At 37.5% G+C, this 27089-nt stretch overlaps 1 protein-coding gene across 4 annotated transcripts in view; it reads left to right on the forward strand.

The window, feature by feature from the left end:
* The window catches only part of MAP3K13 (mitogen-activated protein kinase kinase kinase 13), a 161093-nt gene that overhangs the window by 115260 nt on the left and 18744 nt on the right, over positions 1–27089 (forward strand). For all 4 annotated transcript variants that reach the window (XM_043873868.1, XM_043873867.1, XM_043873869.1 and 1 more), the window contains 6 exons: positions 7026–7209; positions 12317–12508; positions 15051–15209; positions 17815–17973; positions 18558–18666; positions 26809–26918. In XM_043873868.1, the coding sequence (XP_043729803.1) occupies positions 7026–7209; positions 12317–12508; positions 15051–15209; positions 17815–17973; positions 18558–18666; positions 26809–26918 (913 nt within the window). The remainder of the gene's footprint in view (positions 1–7025; positions 7210–12316; positions 12509–15050; positions 15210–17814; positions 17974–18557; positions 18667–26808; positions 26919–27089) is intronic.

Genomic DNA, 27089 nt, shown 5'->3' on the forward strand with positions numbered 1-27089 from the left:
TTACACTTAGGTCTTTAATCCATGTAGCTGTCCAATTTTCCCAACACCATTTATTGAAGAGGCTGTCTTTTCCCCATTGTGTATTCTTGCCTCCTTTCTTGTAGACTAATTGCCCATACAAGTATGGTTTCATTTCTGGGCTGTCTATGCTGTCCCATTGATATCTGTGCCAGTATTATACTGCTTTGATTGCTATAGCTTTGTCTTACAGTTAGAAATCAGGGAGCATGATACCTCCAGCTTTGTTCTTCTTTCTCGTGATAGTTTTGGATATTGGGTATATTTTGTGTTTCCATACAAATTTTAGAATTATTTGTTCTAGTTCTATGAAGAATCCATGGGTATTTTGACAGGAATTGCACTGAATCTCTAGACTTCCTTGGGTAGTATGGTCATTTTAACATTATTAATTCTTCCAATTCATGAGCATGGTATATCTTTCCATCTATGTGTGTTGTCTTCAATTTCTTTCATGAATGTCTTATCATTTTCAGAGTACATGTCTTTTACCTCCTCAGATTTATTCCTAATATTTTATTTGTTTTGATACAATTGTAATTGCATCAAATTATTTTCTTAATTTCCTTTTATGATTGTTGATTGTTAGTGTATAGAAATATAACATATTTCCGTATATTAATTTTGTATCCTGAAACTTTTTCAAATTCATTGGTAGCTTCTACTGCAATCTTCTCATTTAACAATTTGTTTACTATTTTTAGTGGCCATAAGCCACGCTGCAATGAATATAGCATTGAAACATGTACATTACCATATGTAAAATTAGATAGCCAGTTGAAGTTTACTGCATAATGCAGGGAGTTCAAATCTGTGACAATGTAAATGGGTGAGATGAGGTGGGGGATGGGAGGGAGATCCAAGAGGGAGGGAACATATGTATACTTGTGGCTGATTCATGCTGATATATGGCAGAAACCAACACAGTATTGTAAAGCAATTATCCTCCAATTAAAAATGAAAAAAAAAATCTACAGATAAGAAACACTAGAGAGGGTGTGGAGAAAAGGGAACTCTCCTACACAGTTGGTGGGAATATAAATTAGTACAGTCACTGTGGAAAACAGTATGAAGATTCCTCAAGAAACTAAAAATAGAATTACTGTATAACCCAGCAATTCTACTCTGGGGCAAAACTACAATTCAAAAACATACATGCACCCCTGTGTTCACAGCACTGCTATTCACAATAGCCAAGACATGGAAACAACCTGAGTGTCCATCAACAGAATAATGGGTAACGATGTGGTACATATATACCATGGAATATACTCACTCATTAAAAAATGAAATAATGCCAGTGCAGTATAAAAGAACAAAACGCCATTTGCAGGAGCATGGATGCAAGTAGAGATTATCATGCTAAGTAAAGTAAGTCAGAAAGAGAAAGACAAATACCATATGATATCACCTTTATGTGGAATCTAAAATATGGCATAAATGAACCTATCTACAAAACAGAAACAGACTCACAGACACAGAGAACAGACTTGTGGTCGCCAAGGAGGGAGTTGTAGGGAGGGATGAACTGGAAATTTGGGGTTAGTAGATATAAACTATGACATATATCAATAGAATGGATAAGCAACAAGGCTCTACTGTATAGCACAGGGAACTATATTCAATTTCCTGGGATAAACTGTAATGGGAAAGAATATGAAAAAGATTGTGTATATGTACATATATACACATGTATAAAACTGAATCATTTTGCTGTACATCAGGAATTAACACATTATAAATCAACTCTACATTTTTAAAAAATTGACTCTGAAATGCTTTCTCTTAAACTGATACCAGCCTCCTCATCTATACCCCTTCTCCATAGGTATATTGGGGTTTACCTGTAAATCTGTCAATTCCTGATATGCATTCCAGGATTTGTCAACCATGGCATTCTTTCTCAGTCCATAGATGGTGTCTGTCTTTCTCTTTCATACATACTCCTTACCTTGCACATTCTACCCTCTTGTTACTTCTATGATCTTAAGGTTTCAAGGAAATTAAAAAGCTGTTCCTTGTCACATGGAGATTGGGAATTCCTATGTAAAACAGTTTTAAAAATTGGGAATAATTCAAATACATACAAGTATTAGTTGCTCAGTCGTATCCGACTCTGTGTGACCCCATGGACTGTAGCCCACCAGGTTCCTCTATCCATGGAATTCTCCAGGCAAGAATACTGGAGTGTGTTGCCAAAATTGGGAATAAAGACCAACCCAAAGAGGAAAATAAAAGTCAGTTGTCATCCCACAGCCCAGAGATAACCACCCTTAATTTATTATTTTTCAGAAGTTCCTTCTTCTCTGCTTAGACACAAAACCTACTAATATATTTTTATATGATAAACTCATTTGGTTTTTAGGGTCATAACTTGTCCAGTCTAATAATTATTTTGGTGGAAATGCGGAGATCTCAGGATCCAAATGCAACATTGAGGTTCAGACTCATAAAGAAGGCTAATAGACACATCCTATGTCTGTTAAAGGAGCCTTTAAAATTTTTTTATTGTTATATAACCTTGTAGGGAGAAGGAAATGGCAACCCACTCCAGTGTTCTTGCCTGGAGAATCCCGGGGATGGAGGAGCCTGATGGGCTGCCATCTATGGGGTCACACAGACTCGGACACGACTGAGGTGACTTAGCAGCAGCAGGAGCATATAACCTTGTATTTAATTTTTCTTCTAATTGATTGTGTGACCTTCAGAAAGGCTTATTTCAGGAACAAATAAGGAACATGCTTGGTCAGTTTAAATTTATAAGGTTACAGCAGCTGCCCAGATCTTCAGCAGATGACAGGATATCCTACTGTGAGCGGGTGTTGCTGTGGGTTGTACAACAGATTCACCAGCCTGAGACTAAGTGTATTTTTTTTCTTATCAGCTCCAGGATCAGGGAGCTAATCTTTAATCCTGGATTACAGTCAACCAAAGGCTAGTAGTACATATAACAGATGTGTCCCTGCATTTGGTATTATGAGGAAATTTCACTTGATTAAAAAAGTTTTAATGACATCGTCATCTCTCGTTTAGTATGTTGGTGGTTAAGTGCAAGTAAGGTAGTAGGTAGAGTTGAAATCTTTTATTGCCAAATAATTCCCAGTCTCAGAGCAAGTATTATTACAGACTTGTCTAGATAAACAAAGGAGAACTTATATGTTAAAGTGAGTGGGCTTGTGGCTTTTCCTCAGCCCTAGGGATCATGATGGGTATTGGAATTAAGATTGTAGTCATAGTGATGAATCAGAGAGAAGATAAAAGCCAGGGAAGAGTACCAGTGGGACAGATATAAAAGCACTGGAAAGTCTGGGACTAGCCCTAGAGGGAGCCCAGCCAGTTTCCAGCATAATGACGTTAGTTATTTTGCTTCTCAGTGATGTAGACCCCCAGTTTGTACATTCTTGTTGCTGACATTATTTTTGCTGCCATTTTCCTGTTCCTTGGCTCCCTACTAGGTATTGATCAGGACATTGGAATTGGACAGAGAGAACAAAATGCCATGAATCAGTTTTCCTTCTGGGAATCAGCTCTAGTAGAAACAATTGACAGAAAGGTGGTTGAAGTATTACTTTACACTCTGTGTTCCTGAATTACCAATGCTGTCCCCTTTATTTTTCCATGGATAATTAAGATTTGGTTGAACATAGATGAATTAACACAGGTATGAGCTACTGTTGGTCAAGAAAATTTTTATTATTTATTATAAATTCAACCTTTGATATTTGAGTGCCAAATATTTTTATCATTTATATTTCTTTTATTTTATAATTGAAGTATAATTTACAATATTATATTGGTTTCAGGTGTACAACATAGTGATTCAGTATTTTTATATATTTATTCTATTTAAAGTTGTTATAAAATATTGGCTATATTCCTTGTGCTGTACAATATATCCTTGTAGCTTATTTACTTTATACGTAGAAGATTTGTGCCAGTTAATCCCCTACCCATATCCTGCTCCTCCCTCCTATCATTTGTATTTTAATAATTCATTTATTTCTTATTTTATAAAAATACCAAATAATAGGAATTATTTATAAAATATATAGTAAGTTACAATATAAACTTTATAAAATTATGTGAAAAGAAAGGATTATTTAACAAATTTTTAAAAATCACTAAATAACAATATGAAAAAATTAGTTTGCATTAGTTCTTACATCCTACAACAAATTAAGCTTCAGATGCAAAGGTTAAGCTTAAAAAATCAACTATAGATCACTCTTAGAAGATAGATTACACAGTAGAAGAAATCACAAAACAAATTACAGGCAACTATAAAAGTATTTTGTTTAAAACATGACATTAAAAGAAAAATGCTTTTGTAAGAAGTCTCTTCATATGTATCAAATAGAAAGCTCCTTCAAGTTTATGAGAACTGCAAACCCAAGTAAATAAATGGACAAGAGGTAAATTTGATAATTCATACAAAGATGTATTAAACAAATGTGGAAAAAGCATTCTACATCACTGGCAATTAAAATAATGCACACTTATAAAACACTATATCTAATTAATTTAGCACCAAAAATTAATTGGCAATAGTCATTGCTGGCAAAGTTGTAGTAAAAGAGACTCATACTTTACTAATGTCAGCAAAAACTAGCAGAATTCTTTTGGATAGCAATTTGCAATGTATACCAAGAACCAGGAAATTATACTCTTTAATCTAAGGATTGAATTTGAGGAATAATATAAAGGAAGAAGTATCAAATTTAAATTAGCAAACAAAAAAATAGAGACACTTAAGTACTATGAAAGGTAAGAGGATACAGTAAACAGCTGTTAATCTTATAAATAAAAACTGTAAATATATGGGGAATACATAATGCATGAAAAAATAGAAAAAATTGTACATCACATACACTTTTACATAGCTATATGCATATAAACAAAGACTAAAATAAGATGAAAACAGAATATGGGTTGGGATTTCAGATAAAATATATGCTTTTCTGTTTCTTTCTAGTATTTTCTGGTGTTTTCTAGTACTTAACAGTAAATAAAAACTGAGTAAATAGAGAAAAACAGTTAAAGATTGTCTAATTTTAGTAATTATGTATTAAAAATTGGAGTAACCTGAATTTTTACCGAGTTATTTGGAAAAATATTGCCCAGTTATGCTCTTGCTCAAAATCCAGTGCTAGTACTTAGCCTCCAGAATGGTCAAAATGACACTGTGTTCAGTTCTTTACTGGACCACTAATGAGTAACTCTTTCAGTATAGCTGGGTCCCATGTGTGCCACACGAATAAGCCTATGAGGATGAAAATTCTTAGATGCCATAAAGATAAGTTAGAGCAGTCAAGACTGTAACTTACTGTTTCCACCCAAATTTTACATGGTATTGTTTGTTCCTTTGGTGATTTCATATTTGTGAGCTATTTGTGTTTTAGAGAGGTTTGTTTTTGTAGAGCATCTATTCAGTTTCAGTAGAGCAGAAACCTTTAATGCTGGTCATACCAGAAGAATGGGACAAATGCTCATGCTATTAATCTCCCTCACTGTAATTTTTTCTGCACTATGTAGTATTACATTTGGAAGGTCATGTTTTAACCATTGTAACAAGAAAACACATTTTGTTAAGAATCTATGGAATTTCTTTTCTCTCGAAGTAGAGAAAACTAGGAGAGAGAGAAATGTAGTTCCCTTCCACTCTTTCTGCTTTTGCTTCATCAACATAGTAGTGAGTTGATTTGCTTTCAAGACCAGAATATCTTCAAAGCTGATTCAACACTACTTAGTTCAGTGTTCTGCAAACTGTAGCCTTTAAGTGATTGGTGATCTGACAAGAATCTCTCATAACCTTTAGCATTGTCATCATCTTCTCCTCACTTCACCGGGCTCCTAGCTCTTTGATGTTCATTTCTGTCCAGTGCAGCGATAATGCTCTGGCAGAAAGGATAATCAATGGATTATAGTCTTCTTTTCAAGTTTCATGAAATTAAAGCACATATTGATTGAATTTTTGATCTATTTTAAATAGTATTTTATTCCCTGTAGAAGTAATACATGCTGAAAGTTACAATATTGTAAATCAACTATACTTCAATAAAATAAAAGTAATATAGGCTTATGGTTTAAATTTTTTAATACAGAAAAGAACAAATGACACAACGTGAATCATCAATAATGCCACCACTTAGAAATGACCCCTGTTACATTTTTGGTGCAGAAATTAAACTTTAAGAGAAACTGGCAAATACTGCATCTGTATGTGTAAATTTATCAAGACTAATAAATAACCCTCTCTTTCAATTATTTCATGAGAGGGAATGTGGTATAGCAGAAAAAACACTGTCCCTGGACTCAACCCAGTTCCAAGGTCTTTGGCCCTGTTTTGCCACTTACCAATTTTATGACTTTCAGTTGTTTAAGGCCTGGTTACCCTATGCCTTAGTTTTCTCATTTTTAAGTAACCATGATATGGCCAGACTTGTAGGATTGTTGTAAGAATTAAATATATGACAGACCTAAAACACTCTGCTAGTGTCTGGCATATAGTAAGTACTAAATAAAAGGTAAATACTAATTTAATTGTTATACATCATTAGGTCCTCAGGAGAGTATCACTGAAAATGCATTCAACAAGGATTAACTGAGCACCTGCACTAGAAATTCAGAGAGGAATAAAGCAACACTTGTAATGGTTAATAAGGTAGGGATAATGATGTAGAGACAGGTGAACTGACTGAACATGCAAGCTTCAAGTGAGGAGGTGAGGCTGTGGGAGTGTCAGGATGTGTTGGAGGTGATTATATTGGAGATTTCCCATCTGCAGGATTTCACTGGTTAAAAATCTATACAAACTAATACATGTGAATATCTCTATGATATCAAGACCCATAGAAAAGTTCCATCTTTTAGCAAGTTACCAGGTGAGAGACAAAAGTTGAGGTCATTCTGGGTGATGGTGAAATTGGTCCCTGCAGAGTGGCCTTGTAGAATGGCCCCTGAGCAGATTCCAGGATCTCTTTATGCTTGTTTCTCACTTGTGTGCCTAGATACTTGGGAAGTGCCATTTGAGGAGATCTCAGAGCTGCAGTGGCTGGGTAGTGGAGCCCAGGGAGCTGTCTTCTTGGGCAAGTTCCGAGCGGAGGAGGTGGCCATCAAGAAAGTGAGAGAACAGAATGAGACGGATATCAAGCATTTGAGGAAGTTGAAGCACCCTAACATCATCGCTTTCAAGTAGGTCAAGGCTTTTTTTTTTTTTTTAATTAAAGAAATAGATTTTCTTTCACTCAGTACATACATGTAAGTTCCTGACTTAAAAGACATGTTAAGAATACTCTACAGACTTAGCAATGTGCTAGGTGCTTTGGGAGGATACCAAGGAACTATTATGTTAGAATTATGTTTTTGAGAATTTGATAGTCTAATAGCTCTTTTTGCCAGAGCACACAGTGCTTGGAAGGAAGGGAGATACCTGGGACAGAGAGGGAGAAGGTGAACTCCTGCTATGCAGTCAGATCTGCTGAATCAATGTAATTTATCAATAGCATAACAGAGGCCTCTTCAAGATAACCTGAACACCTTCAAGTTCAATTAAGAAAACAAAGCTAGCATCTGAAGTGATCAGAAAACAATTAGTTCCTTGTAAATAGGGGTGTATTTTCTTTAGTGTCTCTTCTGAAATATTAACTTGTAGTACAGATACCTTCAGAATATTTCTCCCTGCCTCAGGTTTTGCCAGATTCCCTTTTCAAGGAATGCCAAAACTGGCTTTCTAAATCTAATAATAGAATTTGTGATTATAGTAAATCAAATGATACATTTATTTCACAAAGTGGTTGTTTTCAAGAGAGTGTGAACATATCTTTCTGGTTTAGACCCTTATTTTCATAATGTTGACAGGGATCCTCAGAAGTAAATTTGTGGAAGTCACCAGATTTGGTAGTGCCAAGAGAATATGTGCTTTATGGGCTTTCCTTATGGCTCAGCTGGTAAAGAATTTGCCTGCAATGCAGGAGACCTGGGTTCGATCCCTGGGTTGGGAAGATCCCCTGGAGAAGGGAAAGGCTACCCACTCCAGTATTCTGGCCTGAAGAATTCCATGGACTGTATAGTCCATGGGGTCGCAAAGAGTCAGACACGACTGAGCAACTTTCACTTCACTTCACTTTCAAGAGGATATGTGTGATCTCTTCTGTCTGTACCTTTCCCTTGAGCTCCTTCTCTTACCAGTGTTGAAAATTTTGTCCTTGGCTTGAACAAATGAATGATGTGCGGCTTAAGAGGGAAAAAGGTGAAGAATGGGAAAGAAAACCTTTAGGAAGGATGAAAGATTAGAAATTGGAGCCTCTTGGTATATTTTTATATAATATATATTGAGTTTATATATAGGAAAATAATATGACCAATGAAGTTTTAGCTAAAAAGTGGACTAACTTACAAATTCCCCTTCCCTAACCTTGGAGGGACTTCTTCCAGCCCCCCAAGAGGGATCCTTTCCTTAAGAAAACTCTCCTTATAAAGTTAAACATGTCATGCAACAATTTCTAATTGGAATTGTATCCCCAAAGTAAGGAATAAAAATCTTGGGTACAGGTTTTGTAAAATAGATTTAGGTGTGTGTTAAGGTTGAATTTTGATTCCCAAACAACACCCCTTATGGAAAGGGAAAGAAGTATGAAAAGAAGCTGTATCAACTGGGATACTAAATGGAGTCTTTAGATTCATTTCCTTGTAGAAGGAACATCCCTGCAGAGGACATGGAGAGAACTTCAGTTGCTGTAGTGATTCTATTATTGGTTGCCCTAGGAGGGCCAGGAGGGTGTGAGACTAAAACAAAATACTATAGAGACCAATTATAATCCTTCCCGAGATGATGTTTCACAAGACAATGGGTGGATTGTTTTTAAGGCAGACAGACTGTCAGAAACTCCCTTCTTTCCTTCATTTTACCTCACTGAGAGGATCATCATTATAGTATGGTATACCCTCATAATGGACTTCCCTGGTGGCTCAGACGGTAAAGCGTCTGTCTACAATGCGGGAGACTGGGGTTCGATCCCTGGGTCAGGAAGATCCCCTGGAGAAGGCAATGGCAACCCACTCCAGTACTCTTGCCTGGAAAATCCCATGGACGGAGGAGCCTGGTAGGCTGCAGCCCATGGGGTCGCTAGGAGTTGGACATGACTAAGCAACTTCACTTTCTTTTTCACTTTCACTTTCATACCCTCATAAGTGGAAGGAAGAGCCTTTTACTTAACTAAATTTTAAGCTTAAATCACTGGGTTTGAGACATAGAATATTCTATGATGAGCTTGGCTTTTTGACCTCCTGAAGTGAACTAGGCTGTGAGTCTCAGGCCTGAGGGCTCTCTAGCAGGATGTCGTGGACCACTGAAGGTAGAAATGTGTCCTCAGAAGGCGAGTGTGAGAAGCTGGATTTTTTCTGCTTTTCTTTTGTTTCTTCCTTTTTACTCAGAGTCTTTTCCCCACCTTACCCTCTGACCCTCCTACCTGCATGTACAGTTTTCAGCATCGTGGATAAGGATTGCTTTGTTGGTGTCCAACTCTTTAGGCTGAAGATGCTTGAAAGGTCTTTACCGCTACATGGGAAACAATAGTGAGACTGTGTCCCTGGCCCATCACACCAGGCTCTTGAGGCATTGTGCAGTGTTGTGTTTGCAGCCATCTGTGCCGTTGTGTTGCCTGGCCAGTGAATCACTCAGGAGCGTCTGGAAGATATGAAAGCATGATTAGACGTTAGTACGTCTCTCTGGATACTGATTTCTATACTTTCAGCTTCTTTTGAAGTTAGTAGAAACCATGCACAGAAGGGAGGTGCAAGAAAAGAATACAATATTCTCTTTTTCTTCTAATTTTTTAAGCAATCTTTTAAGAAAACCCAACCTGCCTGTTCCTAATGGAATTGGGTGCCAAAGGGAAGAAAGGTAGCAATTAGAAGTGATTATAAAGCTGTTATTTATAGCTACTAAGAAGCCTTGTCATAGTACAGGGCTGATGGAATGATTGCTTCTCATTTGTCAGTCAAGAAAGATGAAAAGTATATAGAATATCACTATTAGACAATGTTTGTCTGACAAGCTAAACATAGTTGAATAGGATGCTGAGTAGTTTCAAACAAATATTTGCTTTGTTATTCTTAAGCACATTACATTATGTCTGCCCTTACTCATCATTTCTCTGTAGTAAAAATCTAAATTGTCTATTTGTAGTTGCTGTATACTTGTGCTCCACTGAGGTTTCCTGAAAGTCAAGTAACAGAAACTTGAAAAAAAATTTTCTTTAAAAATCAAGATGAGCGTCTTCTTTGGTGGGCCAGTGGTTAAGAATCCGCCTGCCAATGCAGGGAACGTGGTCAGGGGAGATCCCACATGTCATGGGGCAACTAAGCCTGTGCACCACAACTACTAAGCCTGCGGTCTAGAACTCGTGCTCTGCAAGAAGAGAAGCCACACTGCAAGGAAGCGCCCACCCACAGCAACTAGAGAAAGCCCAGATGCAACAAGGAAGATCCAGTGTAGCCAAAAATAATAAATAATTTTTTTAATCAAGATAAGAATTCTGGGGGGCTTAGAAAATGATAGGAAAGTAACAGAGATAGCTTTGTGGCATTTGACAGCTTTGTGGCATCAAGACAGGGAAAATGAAAACTAATTATACTTCTTCATAATCTGCCATTGTTTTAAGACTTTCACAAGCCACTGCTTCTAAATTCTTTTACCACTTATGGCAACCTAAGAGAGAGGACATGAATTGGTAGCTGGTTGAGGACTTTAGCCGGGAGTCTTGTAGGTAGAATAATGATACTCTTTTGGAGGAGGGCATACGTATCATTAAGAGATAAGACACAGAGAATTGCTCATGGTAATTTTTCTTATCTTTTCTTTTTTTCAGAACAAAACTGTCAAGTAAAATTAATATGATTTTCCCACTTTTATAAGATAATAGTATTAATATAAGAATCCCCAATATGCTTGTCTATACAGACTTTAACAAACTTTAAGGAAGGAGGCAATGTCGTGTAGTGAGTGGAAAGCACATGGCCTTTGAAGTTAGACAGACTGGATTCAAATCCGAGCTCTGTCAAGTGTTAGCTGATCTAGGACAAGTCAGTTTTCCTCTCTAAGCCTTAACCTATAGAAATGGAAAAGATAGTATCTATTGTACAATGATTTGGGGCAGATTAAATAAGGCAGTTAACTAACAAGTAAGCATACCTGACAATGTTCTTTTGTGTTGTTATGCTTCCTCCTACCCCTTGCTTCTGCACCTGTTTGTGCAAAGGCTTTATCAGCAAAAAACGTTCAGGTGAAGTTAAGAAATTTTTGTCAAGAACCTGCTGTGAACTTCTAAGCCATGTGGTAGAAAGAAAAGAACTTGAAGACCTTTTCCTTCAAGGAGCTGATAATCTGTAGAGGGAGAGAAAAACAGTATATAAAAAATTAATTGTAGCATAGGAAATTAGAGAAGAGAAAGATTTTTTTAGACTGGAATAATCAGGAAAGTCTTCATAGAAGATGTAGGAATTAATGAAAATGGAAGCTGCATAGGTACATAATAGAATGTGTGACATTTTTATTCTAAACAGAAATGTTTTTCAGATACTTATAAGACAGAAAATTGATTTTTTTGGTATTCAGTCTAATTACCTTAAATTTGGATAATTTAAAATTCAACAAATTTAATGGTAAAAATAGAAATATTTTACTTGAATTCTCTCTGTACATTATATGTAAAACTTCCATTTAATTTTTAAGGGAAGATACTTAAACTTTTCTTAATCTAAAAGAACCGTGTCCAGCCTACACAAGTCTCAGAGAAAGATGCTCTTTGTTTTAGAATGACATGGTGCCACAGAAAAAGCACCGATACAGCATAGCATATAGATACCTGAGGGCTTCCCAAGTGGCACAGCAGTAAAGAATCAGTGCAAGAGACGCAGGTTCAATTCCTGAATCAGGAAGATCCCTTGGAGAAGGAAATGGCAGCCCACTCCAGTGTCCTTGCCTGGGAAATCCCATGGACAGAGGAGCCTGGCAGGCTTCAGCCCGTGCAAAAGAGTTGGACACAACTTAGCGACTGAACAACAATAGATATCTGAAGTGAACAAAACAAACTAAAATTGTCTATGTGCTAACAAAGAACCATGTAGACTACAGGGACTCAAATGGTAATTTAAGAATCGGGATTATATGCATTTTATAAATAATTTGGATAGAAAACCTGTCTTCATTAAATTTATTAAATATTTAAAGTATAAATATGTATACATGTATGTTTATGTGATCTGTGTATTCATGTATATGTCTGTGTTTTCTTGAAAGGGGTGTTTGTACTCAGGCCCCATGTTACTGTATCATCATGGAATACTGTGCCCACGGACAACTCTATGAGGTTTTGCGAGCTGGCAGGAAAATCACACCTCGATTGCTAGTAGACTGGTCCACGGGAATTGCAAGTGGAATGAATTATTTGCACCTTCATAAAATTATTCATCGTGATCTCAAATCACCTAAGTGAGTTCCGGAACTAACTTTTCAGTCATTTTATTTTATTGTTTTGAAATATGGAATTTTATCAATCATAATGAAGCTTGTAGACTATTTTCAGTGCAGTTTAAATAAGCAGAGTAGATATCTCTATTTGCGTATTTTGGAGATTGCTATTAACCTCCTTACTTACCTATATGGCAGATATGTCCAGGTACCTGCATGGTTTTCCCTTTTTGTTGCTTTGTAATTGTACAGCTATGAAACAAAATACATTATTAACCAAAGAATTCACTTTCCATCATCTCAGATAATGAATGTCAGACTTTCCCACTGGAAGACTTGTTTTCCTAATGTGTTTCCCCTAGAAAACCAATTTTCCGAAACTGAGTTTCAGAAATATATACAACAGAATAAAAATGGATTAAAAAATAAACCAGAGGTGAAGAGAAAGTAAAAACATTAACTTAAGCTTGTCCACAAAATGTATGCCATAAGTTTCTGTACTGTCACTAGAAGTGGATTATGAATTTGGCTTTGAGCTTCCTAGAATCTAAGCAAAGAAGTAAACAAGTAAAGTTCCACAGTGTCCATTAAACAGTATAAACTGGTTATTTAAGAGAAGCAGAGCTGTTTCTAGTAATCTTTGTTTTCAGAATGATTCTTTGATTCCCAATAACCACTTTAAGAGAAATGCTTATTCAAGTTTCCCAAAATGTGTGAAGCAAGGAAAGAAATTGATTAAATAGTACATTTCAATGTGGCTCCTATTTTTATACATTATTTTCATTATTTTCCATCACAGTTTTGTTTAGAGAAGCAGAAGATAATCTTTTCCCAAAACATTTTTGCATAGTGCTTTCATGATTTACAGCATTTGAAAATACTTATCATATCTGTAATTTTGGCCAAAAAATGTATGGAAGAGATATAATAATTATCATTATTCTTATTTTATGTAAGATAATCTAGAGCTCAGAGCCCAAAGTCATCAAGGTAGTACCTGAACCCAGAACTTAGACCACAGACCACTGCATCCTCCCTCATCCTGATAAAATGAGGGAGTCCTGCCTCTCCTCCATGGGAGATACAAATCTGTCCTTGATTGTCAACTGCAAAGCAGCTCCAATTTATCACTGTTCTCAACAATGTTTATTACAGTCCTTAGCTCACTAAAAACGTTCTCCTTGCTTTCCTTACACAAAAACTTTATTATAGTGTTCATTCCTTCTGTTCACATTTTTAACACAATCTGTTATTTCTGTCATCCACTGCATACATAATAAAGCGCACAAGATACCTTGCCGAAGACCTCTTTGAATGGCCTCCTTCTTATTCAGCTTGTTCTCCTTAAGAATTATTTTAGGGAATTCTCTGGCTCTTCAGTGGTTAGGACTCAGCACTTTCACTGCTATGGCCCAGGTTCAAGCTGTGTGGATTGCCACCCCCCCCCCCAAAAAAAAAGACTTATTGTTAAAATGATTTCTCTGTATTGGTAAGCCTGTGAATCCCTAACTCCTTAACATTCTAATGTTCTAAACAGGTTATTTCAAGTGAATTCAAGCAGTGTGTGAGGGTGCTAGCACTCTGGATTTGACTGGTACTAGATTATACTCAGGCTAGCAAAATCAGTTTGCCCCAGTCACATCCCCCAGGTCAGATCACTATTATAACAAGTGAAATATGTAACAAATCATATAAATAAAAAATTATAACAAGTAAAATATTCTACACATAACTTCTGTAAAATCTGAGCTTAAATTTATTCCTGCTTTTTCGTAGCAACATTAACAGAATCCCAGCATATTTACTAGCCTTCTATGTTAATGAATCCTGTGTGTCATGGTTCCATGCATGATTTTAGTTGGCCATTATTTAAACAGTGTTTTAAAAGAAGTGTTTTTCCCATTGGGTTGTCTGAGACTGGCAAGGATGACAATCAATGTTTATTGAGATGGGTGCTTTACATAGCTTATCTCATTTAATTCAAATGAAAATTTTATGAGACCATTAACTACAGACTCATAATGCCTTATCCAAAACTCCTGAAGTCAAATGATTTCAGAAAGGTAGCATAGGGCATTACATTACATCCCCAGCAAAGTCTGGGGCAACACCCTATAATCATACACATTCATAAATCCATGGCAAAGCCTTTGAGAGTTGCACAAAGTGGGATAAGTAAATTGAGTTTGCTTTATACATATGAGAAAATATTTATAAACCATTTTCAGAGATGTTTGAATTGTGAATAAGATACCGTGACCTGAATTGTCTCCATCTTACAGATGAGAAAACTGGCTTAGAAAAATTAAGTAATTGGCAAAGGTCACACAGTTAGCAAATGGTGGAGGCAGGATAAAACCAGGTGTAGCAAGCCCAGTATGCTGTGCTGCTCACAAGTATAAATGATGCTGCTCCTGGTGGGTAGCTAAGGCCCCAGTAGCACTGGAACTAGAGAGCTGAGTTCTGCAACGTAGGAGGCAGCAAACAAAATCTTCAGTTGCCAGTTAGTCATGATTTTCATTAGTACTAACGATCTGAATGCTTTCTTTCTTTCTTTTTAAAGTGTTTTAGTGACGCACACAGATGCAGTAAAAATTTCAGATTTTGGTACATCTAAGGAACTCAGTGATAAGAGTACCAAGATGTCCTTCGCTGGCACTGTTGCCTGGATGGCACCAGAAGTGATACGGAATGAACCAGTCTCTGAAAAAGTCGATATATGGTGAGTGGTGCCATCTGTCCCAACCAAAAAGCCTGTTCCCACCTTCACCCTATAAGCACTTTCCTCTTTCAACACTTCTACTCACCCAAAATACTCTAATATTACTCAGTTCTAGTTGATTTCAGTCTCATGTAATCCGAGGTACTACCCAGTGTGATGACACTTGGTAAGAAGGATTGGGAGAGGAGGAATTGGGGTGAGTATCCACTCAGTAAATCATCAGTTTTGGGTGACCATCAAGAGAGTATGCTGAACTTTCTAGAAAACTAAAAGTTTACTTCAAATAACCGTTTAGTATAAAAGTCTTTCTGAAATATATTGTATACTTCTTTCCTTCTTGAATAAAACATGGTAAACGAAGTTTACATATTCTCAGACCATCATCAGGTGTATTAGTGATGTACTTTGCTGTGATACAGTTATATGCTTTGAGGTATACAGGGCTATTTGCCCTTTTATGTAACAGTCCTGATAGACTATGCTTTTTTGGGGGGTGGGGAGAGGTTTTCATCTTTATTTTCTTTTCCTCTGAGGTTCCAAATCTCTACTATTAACAGTATATTTTCCTGTACTTTCTTTTCTTTCATTCTTAAAATTTGCGACTAGTAACTTTTAGACTTTAAACCAAACTAATAGCCTATATTAAGAACTGGACATGGAACAGACTGGTTTCAAATAAGAAAAGGAGCACGTCAAGTCTGTATATTGTCACCCTGCTTATTTAACTTATATGCAGAGTGCATCATGAGAAACGCTGGGCTGGAAGAAGCACAAGCTGGAATCAAGATTGCCGGGAGAAATATCAATAACCTTAGATATGCAGACGACACCACCCTTATGGCAGAAAGTGAAGAGGAACTAAAAAGCATCTTGATGAAAGTGAGGGAGGAGAGTGAAAACGTTGGCTTAAAGCTCAACATTCAGAAAACTAAGATCATGGCATCTGGTTCCATCACTTCATGGGAAATAGATGGGGAAACAGTTGAGACAGTGTCAGACTTTATTTTGGGGGGCTCCAAAATCACTACAGATGGTGATTGCAGCCATGAAATGAAAAGATGCTTACTCCTTGGAAGGAAAGTTATGACTAACCTAGATAGCATATTTAAAAGCAGAGACATTACTTTATCAACAAAGGTCCGTCTAGTCAAGGCTGTGGTTTTTCCAGTAGTCATGAATGGATTTGAGAGTTGGATGGTGAAGAAGGCTGAGTGCCAAAGAATTGATGCTTTTGAACTGTGGTGTTGGAGAAGACTCTTGAGAGTCCCTTGGACTGCAAGGAGATCCAACCAGTCCATCCTAAAGATCAGTCCTGGGTGTTCATTGGAAGGACTGATGTTGAAGCTGAAACTCCAATACTTTGGCCACCTCATGTGAAGAGTTGACTCATTGGAAAAGACCCTGATGCTGGGAAGGATTGGGGGCAGGAGGAGAAGGGGATGACAGAGGATGAGATGGCTGGATGGCATCACCAACTCGATTGACATGAGTTTGGGTAAACTCCGGGAGTTGATGATGGACAGGGAGGCCTGGTGGGCTGTGGTTCATGGGGTCACAAAGAGTCAGACACGACTTAGTGACTGAACTGAACTGATAATTTTAAAATAAATAAGATAAAGTAGAAATGTGAGATCATTTGTAATTTGAGTAATTATTATCAAAGTGTCCTTATTAGGGATTACATCAATTTATGTTCCCAACAGAAATGTTTAAGAGAGTTTTTTCAGGCTCACCAACAAAATGTGTTCAACTTTGGGATCTTCTGCCAACCATATAGCTTAAAAAAAAAATGGTGTCTTAGGTGCAGTTTTAATTTGCATATCTCTTCTTATAAATAGGGTTGTAGTTTTTTCATATATTTACACACCCATTTGTAATTTCTTATTTACACACTAATCCTTTACTAAGTTTTCTGATATTTTATTATCAACTTATAAGAGTATTTCATATATTAAGGAAATTATTTTCTGTGTATATGAATTACAGATACTTTTCACTTTTGTTGTTTTGCTTATGTTAGAGGGTTTTTCCATGTCAAGATTTTCTTTTAAGCAGTTTGATTTATCAGTCTCTCCTGTTATGACTTCTGGATTTCTTAATTAGAAAAGCTTTCACCACTCTTAAGATTTTTTTTTATTTCCATATGTTCTTTGAGAATTTTTAGGATTTCACTTCTCACATTTAAATCTTTGATGCATTTGGAATTTATCTTAGTGTAAGATAAAGTGTAGATTTAATTTTTTCCCCAGTTGTCCCAACAGTATTTATTGAATAACCAATTTTTCCCTACTGGTTTAAGATGTAACGTCCATCATGTATTCAATTCCTTTATGTATTTGGTCTATTTCTAGATTTCTGTTCCTTTCCATTACCCTAGCTGATTATTCATCACCACTGTTAATTACTGAAGCGTTGTAGTATGTTTTAATATCTGATAATATTTGTTACCCTTCATTAATTTTCTTTTTTAGAGTTTTCCTGGCTGTTTCTGTTTTTCTATAGCAATATTAGAGTTTTATGTTTTTGATTGAAAATTACTAAATAACTAAAATACAAATCAGTCTTTCTGAAATGTCTTCTGTGCTTGTTCCTGGGGCTGCTATAGGTCTTTTGGAGTGGTGCTTTGGGAGCTGCTCACAGGGGAGATTCCGTACAAAGATGTAGACTCTTCAGCCATTATTTGGGGGGTTGGAAGCAATAGCCTACACCTTCCAGTTCCTTCCACTTGCCCTGATGGATTCAAAATCCTTATGAAGCAGACATGGTAAGAAATATGTTTCTCCCAACATTCTCTTCTACCTTCTTCCTCAAAACTATATATAAAACTTCTCTAAACCATATTTAAAACAGCAGGGACGTCTCTAACATGTATTTGGAATGAATAACTTAACTTTGTATAAAGTCTAGGAGCCTTGGAATTTGAGAACTTTGTATTCACATACCAGTTCTACCCTTTTCTATCTGTGTAATTTGTAGCATGTCGTCCAAGTAGCAATTTTCTCACTTGTGAAATGGGGATAGTATGATTAATTAAAAATTATAAATAAAGAATTTGGTCTGATATCTTGAAGCAGTAGGCCTTAGTAAATGATAGCTATCACCACTTTGCCAGTCCTCAGGGATCATTATTATCAAACAGATTCTAGAGATTTCTAGCTCGTCATTAGAGGCATCTCATAATTACATTTTCCTTTTGTTTTTCAGTACATCAAAACTGCCTGAGATATAGCCACACATGGAGTCAGAAATGTTTTTTTTTTTTTTGTAAAGTAGAATAAAATGTTTACCCTCCTGGATACAACTTCTGAAATGCACAAGCTGTTTGTTTTTTTTTTTTTTAACTTTTAGGCAGAGTAAACCTCGCAACCGACCTTCTTTTCGGCAGACACTCATGCATTTGGACATCGCGTCTGCAGATGTACTTGCCACCCCACAAGAAACTTACTTCAAGTCTCAGGTAAGTCTGGAAACTCCTCCAGGTCCTGCTAAACAAACAGGGAACTCTCAATGAGAAGCAGTAGCTCCTAGAAGAGGGCATTTTGATTCTTAGAACAATTACATAACTCGACTCATTGTGAAACAATAATGATGATTATTATAAACATCATACATACAACTTTGGAGTTTTTTTAACATTTTGGAGTTTTGGAGGGTTTTTAAGCACTTAACATATGTGAATTCTCTTATTTGAAAATACCTTGTATTAAAATATCATCTTCATAGTGGGTTCTGGTGAAATTGTTGGAGAAAAAAGAGGAAAAGAAGATATGAAAATTGTAGTGTACATGCATTTGAATTAAAATTATTGCTAACTTTCATGAAAGTATTGCTTTCCTTAAAGTTAGAAAAGCTAAAGTAAAGAGGAGGAAAGTTAAAGCCCAGAGCGATTCTGTGATAGAATTAGGCCCAGGAGAACCTTTTCTCTAACCTTTTCACTTAGTAGCACCAAATAAAGTATAATTTAATGTATCTGTTAGCCTTTACTGCAAAACGTACGGCTTAACACAGTACGCTGTTATTGAGCTCATGATTCCGTGGGTTGGTTATTTGTGCTGGGTGGTTCCTCAGCTGGCCTTGCCGAGGCTCACTCACATGTCTGCAGTCAGTTGCCAGATCTGCTGGGAGGCTGGCTGGTTCCAGATGGCCTCATTCACTAGTCCCACCTTGGCTGGCTGTTAGCTCAAGCACCTCAGTTTTCCTCCATGTGGCCCTTCATCCTTCAACAGGCAAACTTGGGCTTGTTCACATGGTCTTCTCAAGGTAACAAATGCAGCAGGAGAGCAAGCCCCAGTGCACAGGTGATTTTCTAGCCTGGGTGCATTGTAGTTGCCAGTGTCTCATTGGCCAATGCAAGTCACAGGCTAACCCAGATTGAGAAATAGACTTCACCTCCTGATAGTTGCATTAGTGATAAGTGTGTGACCATTAAATAAAAATACTATAAATGGCATAAGGGCCAGTGGTCTACCACTGTCTATTTGGATAGGGAGTTGTGGGGCGAAATCTTTATATGTGAGGTTCTTACCCCGCCCAGACCCAGGCTACGGCAATAGGAGTAAAATAGGATGAAAACAGGAGGAAACTATGGCTTCTGAAATAAATGTGATGATCTTAAATTATAGCTTTATGCTTGTAGAATTTAACTATAGTATTGTCCAATTTTTTCTCGAATAGTTTCGTCTCACTTTCTAAAATAAATTTTTGCAAAATGAATTCCATCTCTACATTAACTTCCAGTATCATTTCAAAAGATTCATTATCAGGGAAGACATTTTGTTACCAATTAGTGTCTCTATCTACTTCTGATAGCCCCCAACTCCACTGGGTGATGCATTTACCTACCAGGAAAGTGTGCTTTGAAAGCAAACTGGACTGGGAGGGGCATCATCACTGGGAGTTAAAAAAGGCCCAAATATGCTTTATTAACTGGCTTAACCAGAGGCTTGGGGCATATGCTTCTCTGGTGTCTGAGAAGCAGAGAGATACTCCACCCATCAGATATTGGGAATATCTTAACTTAAGGCTCAAGGTTTTCCAAGGAATAATAAATCAGAGACTTTTCCTCTGTTTCCCAAAGTTCTAACATATTCTCTGTGACCACAAACTTAGCTCTCCCAACACCATGTCTTTGAATAGTCTGGCTTGTCCCTAGAGTTTTTTAGTGTTTCTGAGGAATTATTATGTAAGTAAAGTATTTGATTTTAGAGAAAATGAGAGGATAACTTCATGACATTTCCTATGTTCTTTGATACTCATTCAGGTAAATTCCCTTAGAACTGTTAAAACTATTACCTACCTATACAAATACATGTATGTATTGGTTACTGGATTAGGTATCTTTCAAATATTTCCTTATGTTAAGAAAAAGACTTAAGCCCTTTGTGGAACGAAAGAGAATAATAATGAGTGTGTGTTTGTGTTAGTCGCTCAGTTCTGTCTGACTCTTTGTGACCCCATGGTCTGTAGCCCACCAGGCTCTTCTGTCCATGGAATTCTCCAAGCAAGAATACTGGAGTGGGTAGCCATTCCCTTCTCCAGGGTATCTTCCCAACCCAGGAATTGAACCCAGGTCTCCCAAATGGCAGAGTGATTCTTTACCATCTGAGCCACCAGGGAAGCCCATAATAATGAGTACTCTCTAGAAAATTTTTCAGACTTTAGGATACAATATCAATCACAGCTTTGTTTCCTTTACAAGAAAACTCTATGTACCATAATTTTGAAAAGCAATTTTCATGAGAGTACTAAATCACAAGTCATTGACAGTACGACTGTACGTATTGGGAAAACATCAAATTCTAAACAGACTTTACTTGTGTGCTCCCAGAATATCTCTTCTGAAGCCAGGGCCACACTTTCTAAGTACCCAACATATGTATAACACTGTGTAGTACCCACAGTCGGTATCCTCACTTGTATAAACTCACTTTTATTAATCTATGCAGCATTAAAATTGAACTTAGAGAAGGTTTTGTTAGAGCAAGAATTTGAAAAGAGAGGAAGGGGAGAAGGAATGGAAAGGAAAAACAGTGCATAGGACATGTTTTAATATTCATAAATTCTACCACCTTTTTCTCCCAGTGTAAAATTTTACCTCTCTTTAAATAGTTCAAAATACCCTTGCTAGTTCCTAGAATTTTTCAGTTATTTACAAGCTGATTTGTTAGGGTGTGAAATTCAGACCATCTCTGGCTAATGATAATAAAGTATTTATGAACTAATGAGGGAGGTACTGGGAAAAGTAACAGATTTTGAGCATAAATCCCTGTCCTGTGACCTTGGATAAGTCATTAAACTTCCATAAACCTCAGCTAACTCATCTAAACAGTGAAGATAACCATGTTTTCCCTTCTTTGTGGAGTTTTGATGATGAGCAGATAAGATAATAAACATGCAAGTGCACATAAACTGTAGAGAGTTGTTTGATTGCAAGATGTTATTATTCATCTCCCACAAAGCTATAAAGATGAAGCCTTCTTTGAGGTTGTATGTTCTGGGTGCTTTTTCTGATGAACTCCTGAGATGGATAAGAATGGCAACTAGGGAACTCCTATTAATTGTGTTTTGACAAATTATCCTCCCACAATGGGCAAGAACTAGTTTTTTAGCACATAGTTTTGCTTATTGATAGCCCTCTTGCACCTGAGGCCTTGCCTCCTACCTGCTGCCAGAATTCTCTCTGCATCAGTCATCAACCAATAGTTGTTTAGCTGCTGGTCGCCACCTTCCCCCCAAACTATCAGTCAAGGGTGCTGCCAAGAACCCAGCTGATGTCTTCCTGAGAGAACATGCTTCATCTGTTTCTCATCAACAGCACTTGTATAAAGAAGCAGCATATATAGAATAGATGAACAAAGCAAACAATTTCAGTACAATATTAGATTCTGCCAAAGATATTGCTTCATTCCTGGACAATAAGCCATTTCTCCGAGTAGACAATTATTGCTCCTGGTGTTCAATTACATTTGATAGACGTCTTTAGAGGACATTTTAGCCTGGTCCCAGATCCCAGCTGCTAGGTGCATCTTGTGTCCTGCTTCCGAGCTCTTCTACAGCCCTCTGTCTTTGCACCATTTTGAGTGCCACTGTTTTTGTTGTTGTTCAGTCACTAAGTCATGTCTGACTCTTTGTGACCCCATGGACTGCAGCGCACCAGGCTTCCCTGTCCTTCACTATCTCTCAGAGTTTGCTCAAATTTATGTCCAGTGATGCTATCTAACCATTTCATCCTCTGCCACCCTCTTCTTTGCCTTCTTTCCCAGCAGGGTCTTTTCTAATAGGTTGACTCTTCACATCAGGTGGCCAGAGTATTGGAGCTTCAGCATCAGTCCTTCCAATGAATATTCAGGGTTGATTTTCTTTAGGCTTGAGTGGTTTGATCTCCTTGCTACCCAAGGGACTCTCAAGAGTCTTCCCAGCTCCCCAATTTGAAGGCAGCAATTCTTCTGTGCTCAGCCTCCTTTATGATCCAACTCTCACATCCATACATGACTACTAGAAAAACCATAGCTTTGACTATATGGACCTTTGTTCACAAAGTGATGTCTCTGCTTTTTAATATGCTGCCTAGGTTTGTCATAGTTTTTCTTCCAAGGAGCAACTGTAATGTCGTGACTACCCAGTGCCACTGTGACCTCCCAGAAACTCCAGGGCTGCGAGTTGCAGAGACAGATAGCTCATTAGAGGGATAGACTGTTCTGCCTTAAGAGTAATTTAATCATGAGCAAGTAGGTCCTAGAAACAGGCTGGTGCTCACCTAGGGAGGCAACAAGGAGGATTCATGCACTCATCAAGAGTTAAGACCTTTCTGACTCAGAATCTAAGATTTCCTACTACTTATAGCCCCTCAACATCCTGCTTCTTCATTTCTCATAACTAAGCTTCTTTTTTCTTTACTTTATAAAAATCGTGGTAAAAGATATTATAAAATTTGCTATTTTAACAATTTTAAAATGTACAATTCAGTGGCAGAAATCACATTCCAGTGTTATAAAACTATCACCATTTTCTATTTTCAAAATTTCTCATTACCTTATTAAGCAGTAACTTCTCACTCTACTCCCTACAGCCCCTGGAAATCTCTGTTCTGCTTTCTGTTTCTATGAATTTGCCTACTCTAGATATTTCATTGAAGTAGAATCATACGATAGTTGTCTTTCTTTGGTTTGTTTCATTTAGTGTGTCTTCAAGGCTCATCTATGTTGTAGCGTGTGACAAATTCATCCCTTCTTTGATTCAGTACTATTCATGACTGAATAGTATTCTGTTGTATGGATATCATCTATCTTATTTATCCATTCATATATTAATTCAACTTCGTTTTGACACCTGTTATGAGAGAGAAGAGGAGCAAGGTATGGGTACAAGAGCTTCAGTGAACTGATTAAATAACTGAGAAGACAAAAACTTGCTAAATGTTGCAGCCTTCCCCAGGCCTTACCTGTGATATGAAGAGGATTCCATTCATGATAATAACCCAAATTTCACTGTATTTTTCCCTTACCTGCCTACTGGACTTATGTACCTTGTGAAACACTCCCTACTCCCTCCCTCCACTCTACATGTAATTTGGGGGAATCCCCAGTAAAGAGGGGGGATCTCAGATAGCCTCGTATTAATGTCTGCCCTCCTTTCCTTGTGGCTTCCCTGGTGGCTCAGACTGTAAAGAATCCGTCTGCTATGCAGGAGATCTGGGTTCGACCGCTGGGTCAGGAAGATCCTCTGGAGGAGGAAATGGAAACCCACTCCAGTATTCTTGCCTGGAGAATCCCATGGACAGAGGAGCCTGGTGGGCTACAGTCCGTGGGATCACAAAGAGTCAGACACGACTGAGCAACTAACACACACGTACTTTCCACTGACTCTGGCTAGAACAGCAATCTTCCACCTAGCATCTGCTGAGTGTTGCTTTATTGGTTAGTACTGTTTTCTGCTGAGAGACTGTAGTCCCCAGCTGGCATCTATGGCATGCTGCCTTATCCTTAAGGAACTGCCGTCACCCACCAGGAGCTGCTATTTTTTTGCAGTAACTAAAGCCGTGGGTTTCTCCAGATTCCAAACTTGCACATTGTTGTGCTTATGCAATGAACTGGTCCTTTCCCTGTTGAGTTACATTTTGTTACAGGTCACATAATAGTGCTAGTTATGGCCCAAGGTTTTGTTGGTATTTTAGTAAAACAGTGGGAAATGCCTCTCCACTCCCAGAGGCACAACAGGACTCCTCCTTCCCTGGTGTTTTCTCTCAGAGACTCCTTAATCTCTGTGCAAACTGACTTCAGCCTGCCCACCTCCATTTCTTAGATATGCCCAGACATCTCTAAATTGCAGATTAAGTGCAAATTGGAACTCCTATTACATAAAGATTCTAAGTATATGTGATGGAACTCCAAAATTAACATCTACCTGTAACACAATGCCTTTGAGGAAAACACTTTATTATTAATCAGTACTTGGTATTTTCCCACAAAGGGAACTTCTTTTGGGGAAATCTACTTTAATAAGTTTCAATCTTGAGAGGATTGTCTTTTAAGTTTCACATTCCATGAGCCAGGTGTCTGGAGGTTTATTTCCTCTAGAATTTAAAAAACCTGATCTGTGATATCTGATTCCTCACCACTAGAGGGAGATATTCTTGGTCCATGTTAAAGTGTCAGGATCCACTGACATGATTTTCACAAAAGAGGTTGCTTTAAAACCCACCCTTGGCCCCCTCCCTTATCCGTTTTAGGTCCAACCACCCTTGATTATCAGTCTTTGGCCTCTTAAAACTCATATACTCTTGCTCCTTGTGACTTTAATCTGATGGCTGAGAGAACAGCATTACCTGGGCTCAACCAAACCTGTGTTTACTGCTTGGATGCTACTTAGCAACTAAACCACCACCATCACCACTGTCAAAGACTGTTGCCAAACAATAGGCAGCACATTCTAGATCTTGGCTTTTTGATGACATTGCTTGGCAGATTTGGTGCCAGAAAATCAACTGACAGAAATCGCTTCCCAATGGTCAGTCAACATGTATATATATATATATATATATATGAAAATCTAACATATTATAAACAGATATGCAGAATGAACACTTTCTAAATAATTGTAATATAATTTCTTCTATAAAAATAAATGAGAAACAGCAAATCTGGGGAGAAAGCTTCTCTAATTTCACAATTACTTAAGTATAACTTCTTCCAGGGTCTAGAGAGATCATTTTTTAACATGAATCTTAAAAGGATAGAAGAGCTGTGGAAGACAATACAGTTAGAAACATTTAGTTACATATTTAGCCTTCACTGGAAATTATTTTAAGTTATCTCATTAGCTTCTTGGAATAGTAGTGTATACATAATTTGAGGAAGGTTCTCCTTTAGCTGTTTTTTCTAGAAATGGTCTGTAGACTATATTCCTGCAGAGATTTTCCTTCCTCCTAAAATTTAGATGAAATTAGTCTGAAACACCATGCCTTATGGAAAAGTCCAGTGTCCTTTTTAATACTTTTGTGAACTTCTGGGAGATTTATAATTACACGGACATTTTGGCTCTGGTTTCTAGACCCCCATCCCTGCCATCTTTTGGTTGTTACTTTATCTTTGTCCTGTCATTGACCCAAAGATGCAGTTCAGTACCTTACTTTATTTTTTTTTTTTAAAAAGCAAAACCAAATAAATACAGTCATCCAAAGTCAAGGTGAATGTCAGAGGCTTTACTAAAGATTTAGGAAATTGGAAGAGGCTTACATTTTGAACAACTCAAATCACATATTAGATACCCATTGCTCTCCTAAATTTTTTTCCAGACTACTAAATTCTTTGACCATGCTCTTTCTCCTCCTTCTCCTTCCCTCTTTTCTTTCTCACTCCCAAATTCCTATATGCATGCATGCATGTTCAGTCACTTTAGTCATGTCCAACTCTTTGCAGCCCCATGGACTGTAAGCCCTCCAGACTCCTCTGTCCATGGGATTCTCCAGGCAAGAATACTGGAGTGAGTTGCCATGCCCTCCTCCAGGGGATCTTCCCAACTCAGGGATCAAACCCACATCTCTTAACATCTCCTACATTAGCAGGCAGGTTCTTTATCACTAGCGCCACCTGAGAAGCCCACAGATTCCTGTATAAGTCCCCATATTTTTATCCCCTTCTGTTGTTCATGCCTCTTGGATCTTCTATACTAAATATTTTCTCAAGATATTTTTGTAAACAAAGCCCAGGAGGAATTCTGGTCCATTGTAAAAATGTTCATATTCTGACACATGCTTGTACCATATGGATATCAGAACTGTTCTTTCTAGCCAGGCTTTCTCCACCACAATCTTGACTTAAATCTGAGCTGCTTTATTCCAGAGATGATGGCTAGCATGCCAGCTGTAATGTTTCTTGGGGCCAAGACAGCATCGAGTATTGGACTAAACACAGAAAATAGGGTGAAGACTTGGGTAGGGTGTGCAGATACATTAATGTGAGATAGTTTACTATTGCACATCTATAAGGCTCTTCGGTATAATCATATGGGGTGGGTGGGGGGAAGTCTTATACAGGGTCCTATGGTTATATCAAGGATTAAAACTCCTGGAGTTAACAAAACCTAATTTGTCCTCCCCTAGGCTGAATGGAGAGAAGAAGTGAAAAAGCACTTTGAGAAGATCAAGAGTGAAGGAACCTGTATCCACCGATTAGATGAAGAACTTATTCGAAGGCGCAGAGAAGAGCTCAGGTCAGCCGACCTCTCCTACTTCCCTTCTTCTTATTCCCAGGTCTTCAGATATTTAATAGGAACCCTTGCAGTGAATCATTTCATCTCCTACACACCTGTCACCTCTGCTGGTTATTGTTATTTTCTTTAAAAGTTGCCCTGAAAGTCGGTCCTCCTTTGTATCATGTATCA

Source organism: Cervus elaphus, chromosome 19, assembly GCF_910594005.1.
Source record: "Cervus elaphus chromosome 19, mCerEla1.1, whole genome shotgun sequence".
Classification (NCBI taxonomy): domain Eukaryota; kingdom Metazoa; phylum Chordata; class Mammalia; order Artiodactyla; family Cervidae; genus Cervus; species Cervus elaphus.